At 42.7% G+C, this 16,608-nt stretch overlaps 1 protein-coding gene across 1 annotated transcript in view; it reads right to left on the bottom strand.

The window, feature by feature from the left end:
- Window positions 1–4,606, bottom strand: part of ZCCHC4 (zinc finger CCHC-type containing 4) — a 43,931-nt gene extending 39,325 nt beyond the window's left edge. Inside the window, 3 exon segments of the mRNA XM_080649627.1 lie at window positions 2,868–2,950; window positions 3,661–3,779; window positions 4,477–4,606. Of these exon segments, the coding sequence (XP_080505753.1) occupies window positions 2,868–2,950; window positions 3,661–3,779; window positions 4,477–4,603 (329 nt within the window). The 5' untranslated portion in view covers window positions 4,604–4,606.
- Between the last annotated feature and the right edge of the window lie 12,002 nt (window positions 4,607–16,608).

Raw genomic sequence — 16,608 nt, forward strand, 5'->3', positions numbered from 1 at the left:
TCTTATACATTAAGTAGACATCACTGATTAAGTACTTTAGTTAAGAGGCAACCCATTTATCTTTTAAAAAGCCTCCTCCATCAAATGACTTTAAAATCTACTAAGAAGCATAGGAAGACATTTTTAATAGATCCCAGTAAGCCTTTCCACTTAGCCTGGATAAGACCTCGGAAGCCTTCAAACAGCAGCCCAGATAGCCAGAAGGAGTAGCCATCAGAGTGAAAACCTACTTGTCATCAGCAACTTGGAACACGGAATTTTTAGGAGCTTCTCCCAACACAGAGAGCACATAGAAGAGGGATGAACTCTTTTCTCAGGTTTGCCAAAGAATTAAATCTCTGGCTCAATTCCAGTTCACCCAATAAAACATTTTACAGTGGAGATATTTAAAAACAGGTGTTTACAGTTATTTTTTAAAAAATGGTTTGTTTAGTATTTCAAAACAGAATCATTATAGGAAATCTTCATGGTTTTGTATTTAGCAATGAATTCTTAGCTTTGCTACCAAAAACACAAGCAACAAAAGAAAAATTTGATAAGTTCGACTTTGTCAACGTTTTTAAAAACCCTTGTGTATCAAAGGACATCATCAAGAAAGTAAAAAGACAAACTAAAGAATGGAAAAAAATATTCACAAATCATCAAATAAGGGTGAATGATTAAGCATATAAAGAACTCCTGTGACTCAACAACCAAAAGAAAACCATTTTAAAAATTGACAAAAGAATTGAATAGACATTTTTTCTAAGGAAGATAAGCAAAGAGCCCCCACAAAAACATATGAAAAGATGATCAACATTATGAGTATAGGAAAATAAAAAATTAACACCAAAATGACATACCACTTCACATTTGCTAGGATGGCTATAATAAAAGACTAAAACAAAGCAGAAAATACGTGCTGACAAGGACGTGGAGAAACTGGAACCCTCACATATTGCTGGTGGGAGTGTAAAATGGTGCAGCCACTATGGAAAACAGTTTGGCGGATCCTCCAAAAACTAAACATAGTATTACCTTATGATCCAGTAGTTCAACTCCTAGGTATATATGCCCATGGTCGGCAAACTGCGGCTCTTTGGCCCCTTGAACATGGCTCTTCCACAAAATACCATGGCCTGGGCGAGTCTATTTTGAAGAAGTGGTGTTAGAAGAAGTTTAAATTTTAAAAATTTGGCTCTCAAAAGAAATTTCAATCATTGTACTGTTGATATTTGGCTCTGTTGACAAATGAGCTTGCCGACCACTGATATATGCCAAAGACCTGAAAACAGGGATTCAAACAGATATTTATACACCACTGTGCACTGTGGCACTATTTAAAATAGCCAAAATGTGGAAACACCCAAGTGTCCATTGATAGGTGAATAAATAAAGTGTGGTATACACATACAATAGAATACTATCTATATATATAAAAGGCTAATATGCTAAGTGTCCTTCCGACCGGTCGCTATGACGTGCACTGACCACCAGGAGGCAGATGCTCAATGCAGGAGCTGCCATGATGCACACTGGCCATGTAGAGAAATGGCACTGCAGACTTGGCACCCACAAAGCAACACTCGGCTTCCCCCAAGTGGAACACAGGCCCCGCCACCACCCCAGAGCAGGAGCCCACCAAATCGCAGCCAACGCCGCCAAGACCCCATGACACAAAATGCGGCCCACAGCCCAGCCCAGCCCAGAAACAGTCGCTATGGGCACCAGGTAATGACATCACGTAGCAATACCTGGCTTCCTCTTCCTAGCGACTAGCCTCCTTGCAGTTTCTTCAGCCCAGGAACACAACTTGCTTTATAGCCAGGTGGGAACATTTTACAGTTTAACCAAATGTCTGTGAAGCATTTTCCCATGCCTCATCTCATTTGATCCTCACAGAAGTCCTGGAGTAGGTAGATAGGAGACCTAGCAGAATCGTATTTTCTTTTCATTAGCCGGAAAACAGAGATTTAGAAAGCTTAGAGGAGATTTAGCAAGCTTAGAAACTTGACCTGACTGAAAAGAAGTAAAAAATGGTGGACCTTTAAAATGACTTCAGTTTTTCTCACTACACAGAATACAGTCAAACACTGCTACAGTTAAATATTTTACCCTTTATTCTCCCTGCATGATCTACAATAATAATATGCTTCGTGTTGATATTTACTGCTGTGTTGCTGACAATTACCTGAAAGAGAAGTTGGGGCGCTTCACTGGGCTGGAAAAAGTTTAAAGCAGGTCTAATTAAGCAAGTTTATTCTATATATATGAAAGGCTAAGTTGACTCTCACATGCACGATATATATAAAGCTCTCGCTGGTGCCAATCACACACATGTCATTCGATCTGTCATTGTTGATCGTGAATTTGATTGACACTTCTATTATAGAGAAAGGGCGAATAGTGATAAAATACTTCTTCTAATTAATTTCCTTTCAATGTGCACGAATTTGTGCACCATGCCACTAGTTCAGCTATAAAAAGGATGAAATTCTAACACATGCTACAACATGGATAAGTCTTGAAAATATTATGCTAGGTGAAATAAGCCAGACATAAAGGACAAATATTGATGATTTCATTCATCAGAGGGACCTAGAACAGTCAAATTCATGGAGACAAATAGATTAGAGGTGACCAGAGATTGGGGGACAGGTGGAATAGAGTTACTGCTTAATGGTGACCAAGTTTCTATTTGGGGTGATGAAAGGGTTTTGGAAATAGCAGTGATGGTTGCACAACATTGTGAATGTATGTAATGCTGCTGAATTGGTAAATTTTATGTAACATAAATATTTTTACCACAATAGAAGTAATTAATTAAACTTAAAGGCACAGATAAAAAACAAACAAACAGGACAATAAAAACGACAGCACATCAGTACCTTTGCACACACTGCATTCGTGAGAGAGGAGGCTGGCAACTTCGGTTATGAGCTTCTCGGGCAGCAAGTCTAGCACCTGACAACTGAGATACAAAATCCACTTAATATGTCATCAAACTTGCTACCATGCTGGAGAAATTGGGATCCCATTCTGACATCAAACAGCCAGAAATTCAAGAAGCTCAAAGTTGTAAACAAGCATTCATTTCGGGGGCGGGCAGGAACCACAGCACACCAAAACATTAAACTGGAAAAATTCTAGAGTAGTGTGAAGTAGCAGAGCACACTGATTAGCTCTCATGTGGTGATCTTAGCAGGTCTGCAGAAGAGTAATATACAAGACTGTTTTCTAAGAAACCTGCCAAAGCTGAAATATTCTAGTCAACACTTTCAGAAACTTTAATAGGAGCTGAGTCCAAGAGGATACCCAGCTCATAACTATTTCTCCAAGTGCCTTCATCTGTCATCCAGTAGCTGTATAAAGGATGCTCAATGCAAATGTTTTAAAAAAGGTGTTTTTCTAAAAACACTTTTTGGAATGATCGTGACCTAAACTCTTTAGGGGAGAAATATGTATTTGCAAACCCAATACCAACACCTCAGAAGGTCTTAATGGGAACTAAGTCTTTGAGACAGTAGTTTCAGACATCAGTGATCCAAGTAAATTCAGAGTATGAACCTGTCTTACAAACCACACGGTATCTTCAACTCTTGAAAGATTTATCTCATTCATTCTCAAAGATGTCACATACATCAAAAACTAAAAATATCTACTTCCAAAAAGTTAATATACCTTTTCATCTTCCCATTGGAAAAAATTACAATCTTTTCTATCTCGACAGGCCGAGCAGGCATAAAACCTCCGCGTGTCTTCTTTCCCTTGGCTCACCTTTACAAACAAAAGCGTGGGACCTAGTTCCAGCACAGGAAAAAAACAGGTCAAACAACAGTCACGTGCATCAAGTTCCTGGTTTTCACCGCCCTTAACTAAACTACGGCTTTATCATCATTAAATCCACTACTTTAGTGATTTACTGAGGAAATCAGTTTTGAAAACGGGCCTCTCCAGGAATAAAATGCCACTGTTAGCAGAGCTGCCGTCCACGAGGTGAACGGCCTGGGCCCTGAGACAGGGCGTCCAGGGAACCGAGCACCTGGCCCCGCCGGCCTGCAGTGACCCTTCCCGGGGAAATCTGGGCTTTGAGAGCTGGACACACCCCCACTTCGCAAGAATTCACTCTATCGTTCTAACTTTTTTTTTTCTTTTTTTACTGAAAAGGTAGTAAATCAACAAATGAAACCCCCAAGTACTTGGTGATGGGGATTACTCGATAACACGCATCCCCTTTGCCTAGCCTCTGCCTATTTCCTTAAAATAGAGAGATAACAGCCGTGGAGCCAAAACCACAACAGTGGGACTTTTTAATAACGGTTTCTTAAGTAAGTTGAAAACCACAACTTCCCGAGGAAGGGGTGTTTTCTAGGCATCACACACGGTGAGGGAGAAAGGTTGATGAAAACCCGGGAGCCCTAAACGCCCCCTGGAAACTCAGGCTAACGCTCGCCCTCAGGCGCCCGGCAGCCAGGCTGAGCCCAAACGCGGACCCACCGTGAGGGCACCGCGGGGCAGGGATGGCAGGGTCGGAGGAAAACACCACCTCCACTCCCGAGCTGCCCGGGCTGCTCGCGCTCCCCTCTGCCTCCCCGGCTCCCAGCGTGGCCCTGAGAGCCGCCATCTTCCCGCCGCCGTCCCGAGAGCTTCCGTCCAACCACTAAGGAGGCGGAGAAAGAGCGTCGCCACGACCGGCAGAGACTCACAGCGCCCCCGCGCGCCTAGGAGGAGCTGCGGCCGCGAGGCGAGACTCCCGCAAAAGCTGTCGACGCTGGGCTGCCCTGCCAAACAGTCCTGGGCAACGAAGGCTACGACTCGCAGGCAACTTGTGGACCTGTGCAATAAGTTCCTCTATTTTCTGCCGAACTTCTTAGCACCTGCAAGTACCCTCCTTTCATTCAGAACACAGGCAGGAAATGAAATGACTCTTCAGAGCAAAGATTTGGTCGGGTTTAAGTCCCAAAGGCAGCATCACCACCAACAGCAGTTGACAATAGAAATAGCTAAAGTCTCTGCCCTTCGTGAACCCACCCTCTTTTCAAAGTTGGAGGCGCAGTATCATCTTCTACCCGTTGGACAATGTTTATAGTTGCACGTTATCGTTGCACATCCATTGACATGTATATATTGTAAAGAAATAAAACTGTCCCTATTTGCATCTGACATGATTGTCTACAGACCATCCCAAGGAATCTACAAAAATGACTCTAGTTTAAACTGAGTTCAACAAGGTTGCAGGATACCAGATAAACATACAAAAATCTATTGTACTTCTATATACTAGCAAAGATCACCAGAACACCAAAATTTAAAATAGAACACCATTTACAACCACTCAAATAAATGAAATAGTTGGGTTTTACATATGTCTAACAAAACGTGTACACAGGACTTGTATGCTGAAAACCACAAAATGCTGATTAAAAAATCAAAGAAAATCTAAATAAATGTAGAGACATACTCTGTTCGTAGATTAAAGGACTCAATATAGTAAAAATGTCAGTTCTCCCCAAGTCTAGGGGAGATATAGGTTTAGTTTCACTTCTATCAAAATCTCAGTCAGACTTTTGTAGCTATAGGCCATATTATTCTGAAATATGAAAAGGCAAGGGAACTAGAATAGCTAAAACAATTTTGAATAATAATAATAAAGTGGGAGGAATCAATTTATCCAAATTCAAGACTTCTATAGCTGCAGTAAGCACACACGTATGGTTACAGATGAAACAAATAAATCTCCTTATAGTAAAAAATTGGTTGTACTTTCCGTATTTAAACTCACACATTTACTACCATGGTGTATTAATTTAGAAATATTGCTCTTTTCCAAGTGCATTTCATGCAACCGTTTCACTCAAATCCTTCACCTGCACCTGTAGCACCTGGTTTTAGCATGACAATTCCCCTTTGTTTGTCCAGCACCAGTTATTGGCTTGTCTACATCTTCAGGATAGGGAACTTTCTGGACCCGTGTCTAAAGATACTTTAGAAAATTTGATCTCAAGACCTAACTACCCTTGGTCATTAACATTAATACTTCTATTTAAAAAATTTAATCAATAAGTACTGATTTGTAATCTTTAAAAGACTTGTTTAACAAAGCTTGCAATTGAATTCACAAAATCATGCTACCAAAAAAAAAATTTACTGAATCTATATTTTCTTATTCTCCTTTTTGTTTGTTTGTTTTTATTTATTTTATTTTTCCCATCACCATTTATCCCCTCTATGCCCTCTTCCACCTTCAACCACTCCTCCCCCTGCAATGTCTTATTCTCTCTTAAATAATTCTGACTCTGAGATGAACTCTATAAGCAGCCCAAACCAATATGGATTTGCAGCCTTTACAGTAAAAGTCCAACAAGGTTTGTCCAGGTAAGGTAAATCTCTTAGTGTGAGAGATTTGGAATGTTTCAAAAAGAAGGCAGTTCTCTCTTTTCTGAGGGATAATTTCAAGAAAAATGAATCTCACCTGTATTCAGACATGTGTATGTAGTATATGTTGAATGTTTACTGAAGAGTCTTGAATATGAGCAATACATTATAAAGAAAGTTTCTTTTTTTTTAATCTTTATTGTTCAGATTATTACAGATGTCCCTCTTTTTTCCCCCCATAGCTCCCTCCACTCTGTTCTCACCCCACCCCAGGCCCTCGCCACCCCACTGTCCGTATCCATAGGTACTGCATACATGCATATAAGATCTTTGCCCCATCTCTTCCCGCACCCCCCACATCCCCTTCCCCCCGAGAATTGTCAGTCCACTCCATTCCCATGCCCCTGATTGTATTACATTTACCAGTTTATTCTATTCATCAGATTTTTTATTCATTTGATTTTTAGATTCACTTGTTGATAGATATGTATTTGTTGTCACTTTGTTCATAATTTTTTATCTTTACCTTTTTTTTCTTCTTCCTCTTCTTAAAGAATACCCTTTAGCATCCTATATAATAAAAATGTAATAAGCAAATGGTCATTACACGTTACAATCGAGTAACGATCAGATCACGGATCAGCAGGAGGGTGGGGCAGTGAGCTACAAGTGGGCGGGTGCCAGAGAGCTACAGGAGGGGACAGGGCAGCAAGCTATGAGGGGGGACAGGGAGAGGGGGGCAGGGGAACTACAGGAGGGTGGCAGCGAGCTACTGGTGCGTGGATTCATGCGCAGGGCTACTAGTTTCATATAATACTGGTTTGGTGGTGATGAACTCCTTTAGCTTTTTCTTGTCTGTGAAGCTCTTTATCTGCCCTTCCATTCTAAATGAGAGCTTTGCTGGGTAGAGTAATCTTGGTTGTAGGTTCTTGCTATTCATCACTTTGAATATCTCTTGCCACTCCCTTCTGGCCTGCATAGTTTCTGTTGAGAAATCAGCTGACAGTCGTATGGGTACTCCCTTGTAGGTAACTAACTGTTTTTCTCTTGCTCCTTTTAATATTCTCTCTTTGTCTTTTGCTCTTGGCATTTTAATTATGATGTGTCTTGGTGTGGTCGTCTTTGGATTCCTCTTGTTTGGGGTTCTGTGGGCTTCCTGGACTTGTAAGTCTATTTCTTTCACCAGGTGGGGGAAGTTTTCGGTCATTATTTCTTCAAATAGGTTTTCAATATCTTACTCGCTGTCTTCTTCTGGCACCCCCATAATTTGGATGTTGGTACGCTTGAAGTTGTCCCAGAGGCTCCTTACACTATCTTCATATTTTTGGATTCCTTTTTCTTTTTGCTCGTCTGGTTGGGTGTTTTCTGCTTCCTTGTATTTCAAATCTTTGACTTGATTCTTGGGATCTTCTACTCTGCTATTGAATCACAGTGTATTATTGTTTATTTCAGTCAGTGTATGCTTAATTTCTGACTGGTCCTTTTCCATTTTTTGGCATTCTCACTAAGATCCTTGAAGGTCTCACTAAGTTTCTTGGAGCTTTCTAGAAGATTCTTGAGTAACCTTATAACTGTGGTTTTGAATTCTATATCCAGTAGTTTGCTTTTTTCCATTTCTTTCATTTGTGACACGTTTCTTTGTCTCCGCATTTTGGCTGCTTCCTTGTGTTTGTTTACCTCCAGGCCAATTGGCTGTGAGGACCATCTGTGTCTATAGTGGAAGAGCTGCTGTGCAGGAGACACCCTTATGGGGCAGGACTTGCTTCAGTGGGGCCTTGGTGCTCACTGAGTCTGCCCCTTGAGTGTGTCACTTATGGATGTGAAGAGTTGTAATCTGGTATGGTCTCACACTGACCACTGGGTTCACTGGCTCTTGGATCTCCAAGGAGGTGCAAAGTCGGCCACTGCTTGGGGCCACCCAGCAAGAGCTAGAGAGAGATCTGAAGATTCCTCCTCTTTGTATGGGGTTTGGAAGTGCCCAGATGAGGCCCAGCTGTGAAGCAAGGCAGGCTGCTGCAGTGCTAGCCTTTGCCTTCTTTAGATAGCTTTGGGGCACTCTGACCCAGCTGCAGTTTGACAGGTTTTAGGCTGAGAAAGGACAGGCCATTCATATGCAAAAGCCACTGAGCACAGCTTGGGTAGGGTTGTAAATTGGGTGGGGTGTGGTTTCAAGGAGTATCCAGGGTGAAGCAAACAGCGATGGCTGTTTGTCATCTCTGTGGCATCCATAATATTGATTTATCATGGGCCTGAGGGGTTCAGCTCTTCAGTCTTTTGTGGGTTAAGGCATGCATCTAGTGGGGGGATGGTCCAGGTTCACCTTGGCTGGGATAACTCAGCTCTGCTCCTTGTGTCTCTCATGCTCCTTGAAATGGACTGAATGTGTGTGTCACCCTCAAATTCATATGTTGAAATCCCTACTCCCCAAAGATGAGAGTATTAGTACGTAGAATCTTTGAGAGGTGATTAGAGCCTCCATAAATAGGTTTAGTGTCCTTAAAAGGGACCCCAGAAAGCTCCCTACTCCCTTTCACTATGTGAGGATACACAGAGAAGTATGTCACCCAGTGAGAGCCCTTATCCAACCTTGCTGGCACCCTGATCTTGGACTTCAGAACTATGAGCAATAAATTTATCTTGTGTTTCAGCTACCCAGGCTGTGAACTAAAATACTCCTCCTAGAACCAGGGGTCCACCTGGGCACATCTTTCTCATAGAGATGGTAGAAGCACGGGAGAGCTAGGAGACACAGGCAAACTTCTGCAGGCCTAGGCTTGGAGCTGCCACTGTCACTTCTACCTCATTCTTTTGGCTGGAGCAAGTCTCATGGCCACGCACTGCAGGTACATGAGTTGGCAAGAACCCCATCTCAAACTGGCTTAAGGAGATAAAGGAATCCATGACTCGTAACTGAAAACAGGAGGCATGGCCGGATCTAGGTACTCCCATGGTATCTCACACAGGAAGGGGTGAAGAATTGGGGCCAGTGACACAATCTATCACAGAAGCATTCTTCACTGGGATAACCAAGTGGCTGGTGGCAGTGTTTCCAGAAACTTCAGGAGCCCCTGCCTTAGCCAGAAGTCAATAAGAAAAAGGCAGAACTAGGAGACAGGAATGTGTGAGATACCATGGGAGTACCTAGATCCGGCCATGCCTCCTGTTTTCAGTTATGAGTCATGGATTCCTTTATCTCCTTAAGCCAGTTTGAGATGGGGTTACTTCTATTGTTATTGGTGGGAGCTCTCCTCATCCTTATCGGTTGCTGGGGGAGTGGGCTTCTTGCCATATCATGAGAAAAAGAATTTTCTGAGACTTGCAAGGGAGACTGAGTGATTTTTATTTGCATGGAATTAAATCTCTGAATTTCTAAGGTCCCATTTCCCTTTTGAACCGGGTCCAGTATGGCCTGGGGTGAACCTGAGGAGGGGCGGTGAAGGATTAAAGAAGACACACAAGAGAATACAGTTGGGACTAGGTGGGTCACTGCCTGGATGAGGAAACAGTGACACAGCCTGTAAGCTAAAGCTTTATTTTATAGTCAGAGCACACAAAGCAAAACAAGGGGAGTGGTCAACATGTTTACTCAAGCTTTGTTTTGGCAGCACTTGCTACACCTTCCACGGCCCATTAGCTACCTAGGAACAAGGGAGGACTAGAAGGTCAAGCTTAATTGTGCTAGGAGGGCTCTGCCCACCACGCTGGGACTTGTATGTGGCTCTGCCGCAGGTCAGTCCAAGGCTTGACCCTAAAGCCACTCCCTACATCTTTGTCCCACCATAGAAGTGTGGATGTGGCTTTAGCAAAGCTAGGATTAAAGACATTGCCCAGAGTTTCTGTTCTATGTCTGCACAATCTAATCCAGCATCAGGCTGGGTTAGCTTGTATTCCCCACTGCAGTCCATCAGTCCATTGCATCAGTCCAGGGCCACATGGCTATGGAGAGAACACGGGCAAATACAAGAAAGCCACAAGAGCTCAGAGCCAAGAGTGCCAAGAGCCCAGAGAGCAAGCTCCTTTGTCTATGGGATTATTCCCCAATTTTCATGGGCTCGCATTAGTCCTGCCCCCTCTAGCCAACCATGGTTACCTGGGCTAGACTGACAGGCAAGTACCTTCCCTACATCACCCAGACTTTACGGCTCATCTACCCCTTTGTCCAGGCCCTTCCCCCAGTGTTTTGCAGAGAATAGACAAGTGGTTCCCTGGGGAGTACAAAGTTGCAGATTCCTGGTGAAGCTGCCCAAATAAATGACCATGCTTATTTGTCTAGCCTCCCCTTTGCTCCTTTCCTATTATTGGTAATTAGTTAATTACAACAGTATCACTATCAGTCACGACCAAGAATGGCGACTAATGTTCTCTGGCTGCAGTCATAATATTGGATGGATGAATGTCTCCTAATATGTCATGAAACTCTTTCCCAGCAAGACAACTAACCCTTCTCTTTACTACTCCTGCAACTATACCTGTCAATCATCATGCTATCCTCCCTCCATCTTTTTCTTCTACCCATTTGGGGCTCTCCTACTGAGACCCTTTAAATTTCACTAGCAAAAGATAAATTAATAGGAGAGAAAAACAGAAGCTGATTAACTGAAGTGTACACATGGAGCATGTAGAGATGAGTAACTCAAAGGGACATAAGAACTTGGGCTAATACAGCATCTTAATGAAGAAAAAAAAAACACCAACAACCACAAACCAATAAATTTTTAGAGACATGCTAAGGCAAAGGAGAAGGACTTGGAGATTCTAGGGGTGGCAAATTATGGCAAGGCAGATATATGGGGAAACTAAAGGTAGGTAAAGGTTAGTTTTAGCAAACTTTGTGTGTAGATGCCTCTAGTCCTCTCTGGACTAATGAGGGTCTGAAATTGTCTCCACTGACTAACTCCTGTCCTTCCTGGTAGAGAGGGGAGGTGGCAGACATCTTTACAAATCATGTTCTGCTTTTAGGCAAGGAAGCTTTTATTTATTTATTTATTTTTGCTTTATAAAAAATTTTATTGTTTGATTTTAGAGAGAGAAAGGGAGAGAAAGGGAGAGAGAGAGAGAGACATTGATTTGTTGTTATTTGTGCATTCATTGGTTGATTCTTGTGTATGTCCTGACAGGGTATCTAACGTGCAACCTTGATACATTGGGACGATGTCTAACCAACTGAGCTCCCCGGCCAGGGCCAGAGAGCTTTTCTTGTATGTGCTTATGTTCAATTGCATTCTGCTTAATAGAATTCTTATGCTCAAGTGGCATATTTAGGAGTGGCATATTCTGCTGCCCCTCCTCCATGTCTTCATTCCGAGTCAACGCTTTTCTACTGTATTCCTAGATTATACCAAGTTCTGCGTCAGCGGCAACTTGACCTCTCTGAACCACAGACTTTCAAAACTTAAAGGTAATAATATTGCCCCTCAAAACATATTCAGATGGATGCTGTCCAGTAGATGAGCAGCATTTTAGCTGGAGATTTGGAGAAGTATGCATTTCCAACTCCTCACTGACAGCAACGGATAGCAGGTGTAGTCAGATGTCACATTGCTTAGGAACTGCCAGGGCAGTGACGACCTTGGTTTAAACCAGTACATACCTTGGTTTCAATGCGGTTCCTGATTGTCTTTAAGTACTGCAATTCCCACAAACACTTAAAGGGTAGAATAGCTTTCTGGATTGTTCCCAAAGCCACACTGAGATAAAAGGCAGTTTTATTCACCTTGATAGGCGGTCAGGCGTAAGTGTCACTGAAGCTGGTTAAACCAGTTCCGGCAGCCAGGGATCAGCCCAGAGATGCTTATACAACCTTCTGGAAAGGGGGGGCTACCTGATTTTCACGGGTTTCTAAAGCCTTGCCTGTCAGGTGGGAATCCTGTAACCAGAGCTGCGGAGCGGCCAGGCTTCTGGAGTCAAAGGAAAAGTAAACACATTGCTGTGCTTATGGAGTGACTGGCTGCTCTTGTTTTGTTGTTTTTTGATAACACGTGCTTTCCATTTTCAGCTCTAGAAACCCGCCAGGCAGAGGCACAGTCACCGACGGCCATGTTAGCATTTAACAGGCTGGACCCAGGTGCCAGGATTCAGAACAAAAAAACCTTTTGAAATGTCACTTCGTTTCTCAGGGAGTCTCTTACTGTTACCGGGTGACCTAAGGTGCTTTTCCCTCTCAACCACAAGTCAGCCCATGTCATACAACAGAACACTTTAAAATAGCCTTTCGATTCCAAATCTGTCACCATGCTCCAGGAAAGACGATATCAAATGTAGAAATTTGCATGTGAAATATCCCCTTTATGCAATAATCCAAACTCAGAAACACGGACATATGCCTTATTTCATCATCTAAAACCGAAACTCCAAGCGTGCCATTAATACACACAGACAGCTTCTCGGGTGGAAACCGAATCTATAACCAACAGAATTTGTGACGCTCTCTTCACAAAATATACCTTATTTCATCCTCGGTACAAATCTCTGAAGTTACCATTAGCTCATGTATTTTACATGTGGGAGATTGCAAGATCTGACCAAGGGCAGGGAGCTAGTAAGGGGCAGGACCAGGACTTACAAGCAGGTCTATTCCAATCTCAAACTCTTAATTGAAAGAGAATTGTGGCACATCTTCCATTATTTATTTGTTTGTTTGTTTGTTTGTTAATCCTCACCCAAAGATATTTTTTTCCCATCCATTTTTAGAGAGAGTGGGAGGGAGAGAGATAGAGAAACATTGATGTGAGAGAGACACATTGATTGGTTGCCTTCCACACCCGGGATCGAGCTTGCAACCAACCTACATGGCCTTGATGGGAATCGAACCCAGAATCCTTCAGTCCGCAGGCCGATGCTCTATCCCCTGAGCCAAACAAGCTAGGGCTCCATTTATTGAAGATAGGAATATTAGAACATAAGTAAGTTTACAGTATTTTGAAATGACAAAAGTTAAATCTATTGCATTACATGGAGGTAGAATAAAACCTTTTAAGCTTAAGGATTTTTCTCAAAGAACTCTTTACATGGCTTCTGAAGCAGGCAAAAACTTATTGAATAAAATGATGCTGATTAATAATGCAGTTTGCTGGGATGATGGGCACACGATGCAGTCTGCAGATAATGTTTTATTGAGTTGTTCACATGAAACCTATATGGTTTGGCCAGCCAATGTAAACCCAATAAATGCAAAGGTAGAAATGTGCAGGTGTAGAACATATGATCAAAGATCAGGAAAGACCTTATTTCTTAGAAAATATATTTTTAAAAATATTTTTTTTATTGATTTCAGAGAGGAAGGGCAGGGAATAGATAGATAGAAGTATCAATGATGGGAATCATTCATCACCTGCCTCCTGCTTGCCCCCTACTGGGGATTGAGCTCACAACCTGGGTATGTGCCATGACCTTTTAGTTCCTAGGTCGATGCTCAACCACCGAGCCACACCAGCCGGACAGAAAATATTTGATACCATTTTCAGGTTTTCCTTCTCCCTTTGAGCAGCATTTGAAGAGTAAATCCAAGAGCTGAAACTGTATCTTTCTGATACCTTTTGGAGAATCTGGCATACAGTGAGTACCTAATAAATGTGTTGAATTCAATCAAGGATTTATAACCATTACACCAACTATTATCCATTCCGAAGCTGGGATTTTATAAAGGAAATGAAAACTAGCTAAAGCAAATGCATGTATCTGCCATAAGTGAGAAATGAGAGGCTCTGGTTTACAATTACATAGAACAGAACCAAGAGCCCAGCAGTAAGCAAGACAAATTATCTCCGTAGACAAAATAATTATTACAAACCCAGGTTGAAAAGCTCCTGCACAATATTAGAAAGAAAGACTCTCCGGCTTCACTTTAGAAAATATTTACAGGTGGGTGTTCTTATGACCTCAGTCTTCCATTAGGAATATGACTCAGAAGGTGGCTGGACTGCAGTATTGGCTAAGGTAGAGGCTGATCTTGGCTACATTAGAGACATTGAATGCGTATGTAGCTGCTTACATTTTTTTACTTTGGGAGGTGTTATGGACTGAAATGTGTCCTCCCCAAAATTCATGTTGAAGGCCTAACTGCCAATGTGACTATTTTTGGAGATAGGCCCCTTAAAGAAGTAATTAAGGTTAAATGAGGTTATATGGGTGGGTCCTAATTCTTTAGAGCTGGTGTCCTTATAAGAGGGAGAGACACCGGGGATGTGCGTGCACAGAGAAAAGGCCAGGTGAGGACTCAATGAGAAGGAGCTTTCCGTAAACCAAGGAGGCAGGTCAAACAACCCTGTGGCACTTTGACCTTGGACTCCCAGTCTTCAGACTCAGAAAACAAATTTGTTGGTTAAGCAACTCAGTCTGTGGTACTTTGTTATGGCAGCCCCAGCAAACTAATAAAGATGGCAAACAAAACATTCATGTAAATGTGTTCCCATATACAGGCTTATTCTTTTTTTTAATTTATTTTTATTGATTTCAGAAAGGAAGGGAGAGGGAGAGAAACATCAATGAGAGAGAATCATTGATCAGCTGCTTCCTGCATGCCCTCATTGGGGAATGAGCCCACAACTTGGGCATGTGCCCTTGACTGGAATCGAACCTGGGACCCTTCAGTCCGGGCCGACGCTCAATCCACTGAGCCAAACTGGCTAGGGCAAGGCTTATTCTTTTAACAAAGTAATTGAAACATGGAAAATGACGGAGTATAAAAAACACTCATCTACCACTGTGGGCATCTTGTCCATATTTATTGCAATTTTCTCAATACTCATGGTTTGGTGTAAGAATCTTGCACATCTTTGATTGAATCTGATGTTTTGTTGCTGCTATAAATGGTATATTTAAAAATTTTCTTTTTCTAACCAATGTTGCTGGTATATAAACCTTACAAAATTCACTTATTAATTCTAAGAGTTATCAGTAGATTCTTTTGAATTTTCTACATGCGTAATTATGTCATCCTATCTAATAAAGAGGGAATATGCTAATTGACTGCCACACTCTCAAAGATGGCAGCACCCACAGCCAATAAGGAGGGGATATGCTAATTGACTGCCCGGCCCTCAAAGATGGAAACGGCCATCAGCCCCTCACCCAGGCTGGCCACACCCCCCAGCGGGGAACCCTCACCCCAATGGGGGCGTGGCCAGCCTACAAATGGCGATCAGCCCCTTGCCCAGGTCCACCCCACCCCCAGCAGGGACCCTCATCCTGATGGGGGTGTGGCCAGCCTACAAACGGCCATCAGCCCCTCACCAAAGCCGGTCACGACCCCAGTGGAGAACCCCACCCTGAAGGGGGTGTGGTCAGTCTGAAAACAGCCCTCAGCCCCTCACCCAGGCTGGCCACGCCCCCCCAAGGGGACCCCCCCACCCTGATCCAGAACCCCCTTCAGGGCAGATTGCGAGAGGCATCCTAGATTGGAGAGGGTGCAGGCCAGGCTGAGGGACACCCCCCCTCCCGAATTTCATGCACCGGGCCACTAGTTTATAAATAATGACATTTTTTATTTCTTACTTTCTGAGCCTCATACCTTCGATGTTATGTTGTTCTTAGGTTCTATCATTTCTGAAATTCCTTTAGCATTTTAAAAAATATTATTTTCCTCTGCTTTGTAAACGTTTCTGGGATATCTTCATTTTCTGTGGGTGTGTTAAATTATCCTGTGTTTTTTTTTAAGAGCGTATTGGTCATGTTTAAGTGACATGGCTTTATCTTTATTTTTCAAAGATTCCTGTGTAGGAGGTGAGGTGAGCCAGGAGTTTCCCAGTTTTGTGGTTCTAGGGTTCTCTCTCCTTTAAGTTACTGAACAGTATTAGATAATAGAGTTTTCTGTGTAGTCTTTGGTACTTTCTGACTTTATTTGGTCCTGCTCTATTCAGTGTCTGAACCTTCTCACCTTTACCCCCAGCATCCTTCCCTTGTCAATGTGGATTCTATACCTGTTTCCCCTGGTGCAGGCCTATGTGCGCTCACAGGGCTGCTTCTGAGAACCCTGAAGACCCAGGTTGCCCTAGCACCCTCATACCTTTCTGCAGCTCCTTTCCCCAGGACACAGTAATTTACTGCTGGACAGCCCTCTCCCAACTGTGATTGTGGTTTTTGGATCTACCGGCTGAGCTTGCCACCACTACTGTGGACTCCTCCTTTGGGGCTCAGCACATATTGCCAAATTCTGGATTCTTTGGTTCTTACAAACATCTCAAGTTCTCCCTTACTTTTTCTCGGCTTGCTCCTCAAAGCTCGTTCCCACATGATCTTGTTGCTATTGATGGTTTT

This window comes from Plecotus auritus, assembly GCF_963455305.1.
Source record: "Plecotus auritus genome assembly, chromosome: 1".
Lineage (NCBI taxonomy): Eukaryota > Metazoa > Chordata > Mammalia > Chiroptera > Vespertilionidae > Plecotus > Plecotus auritus.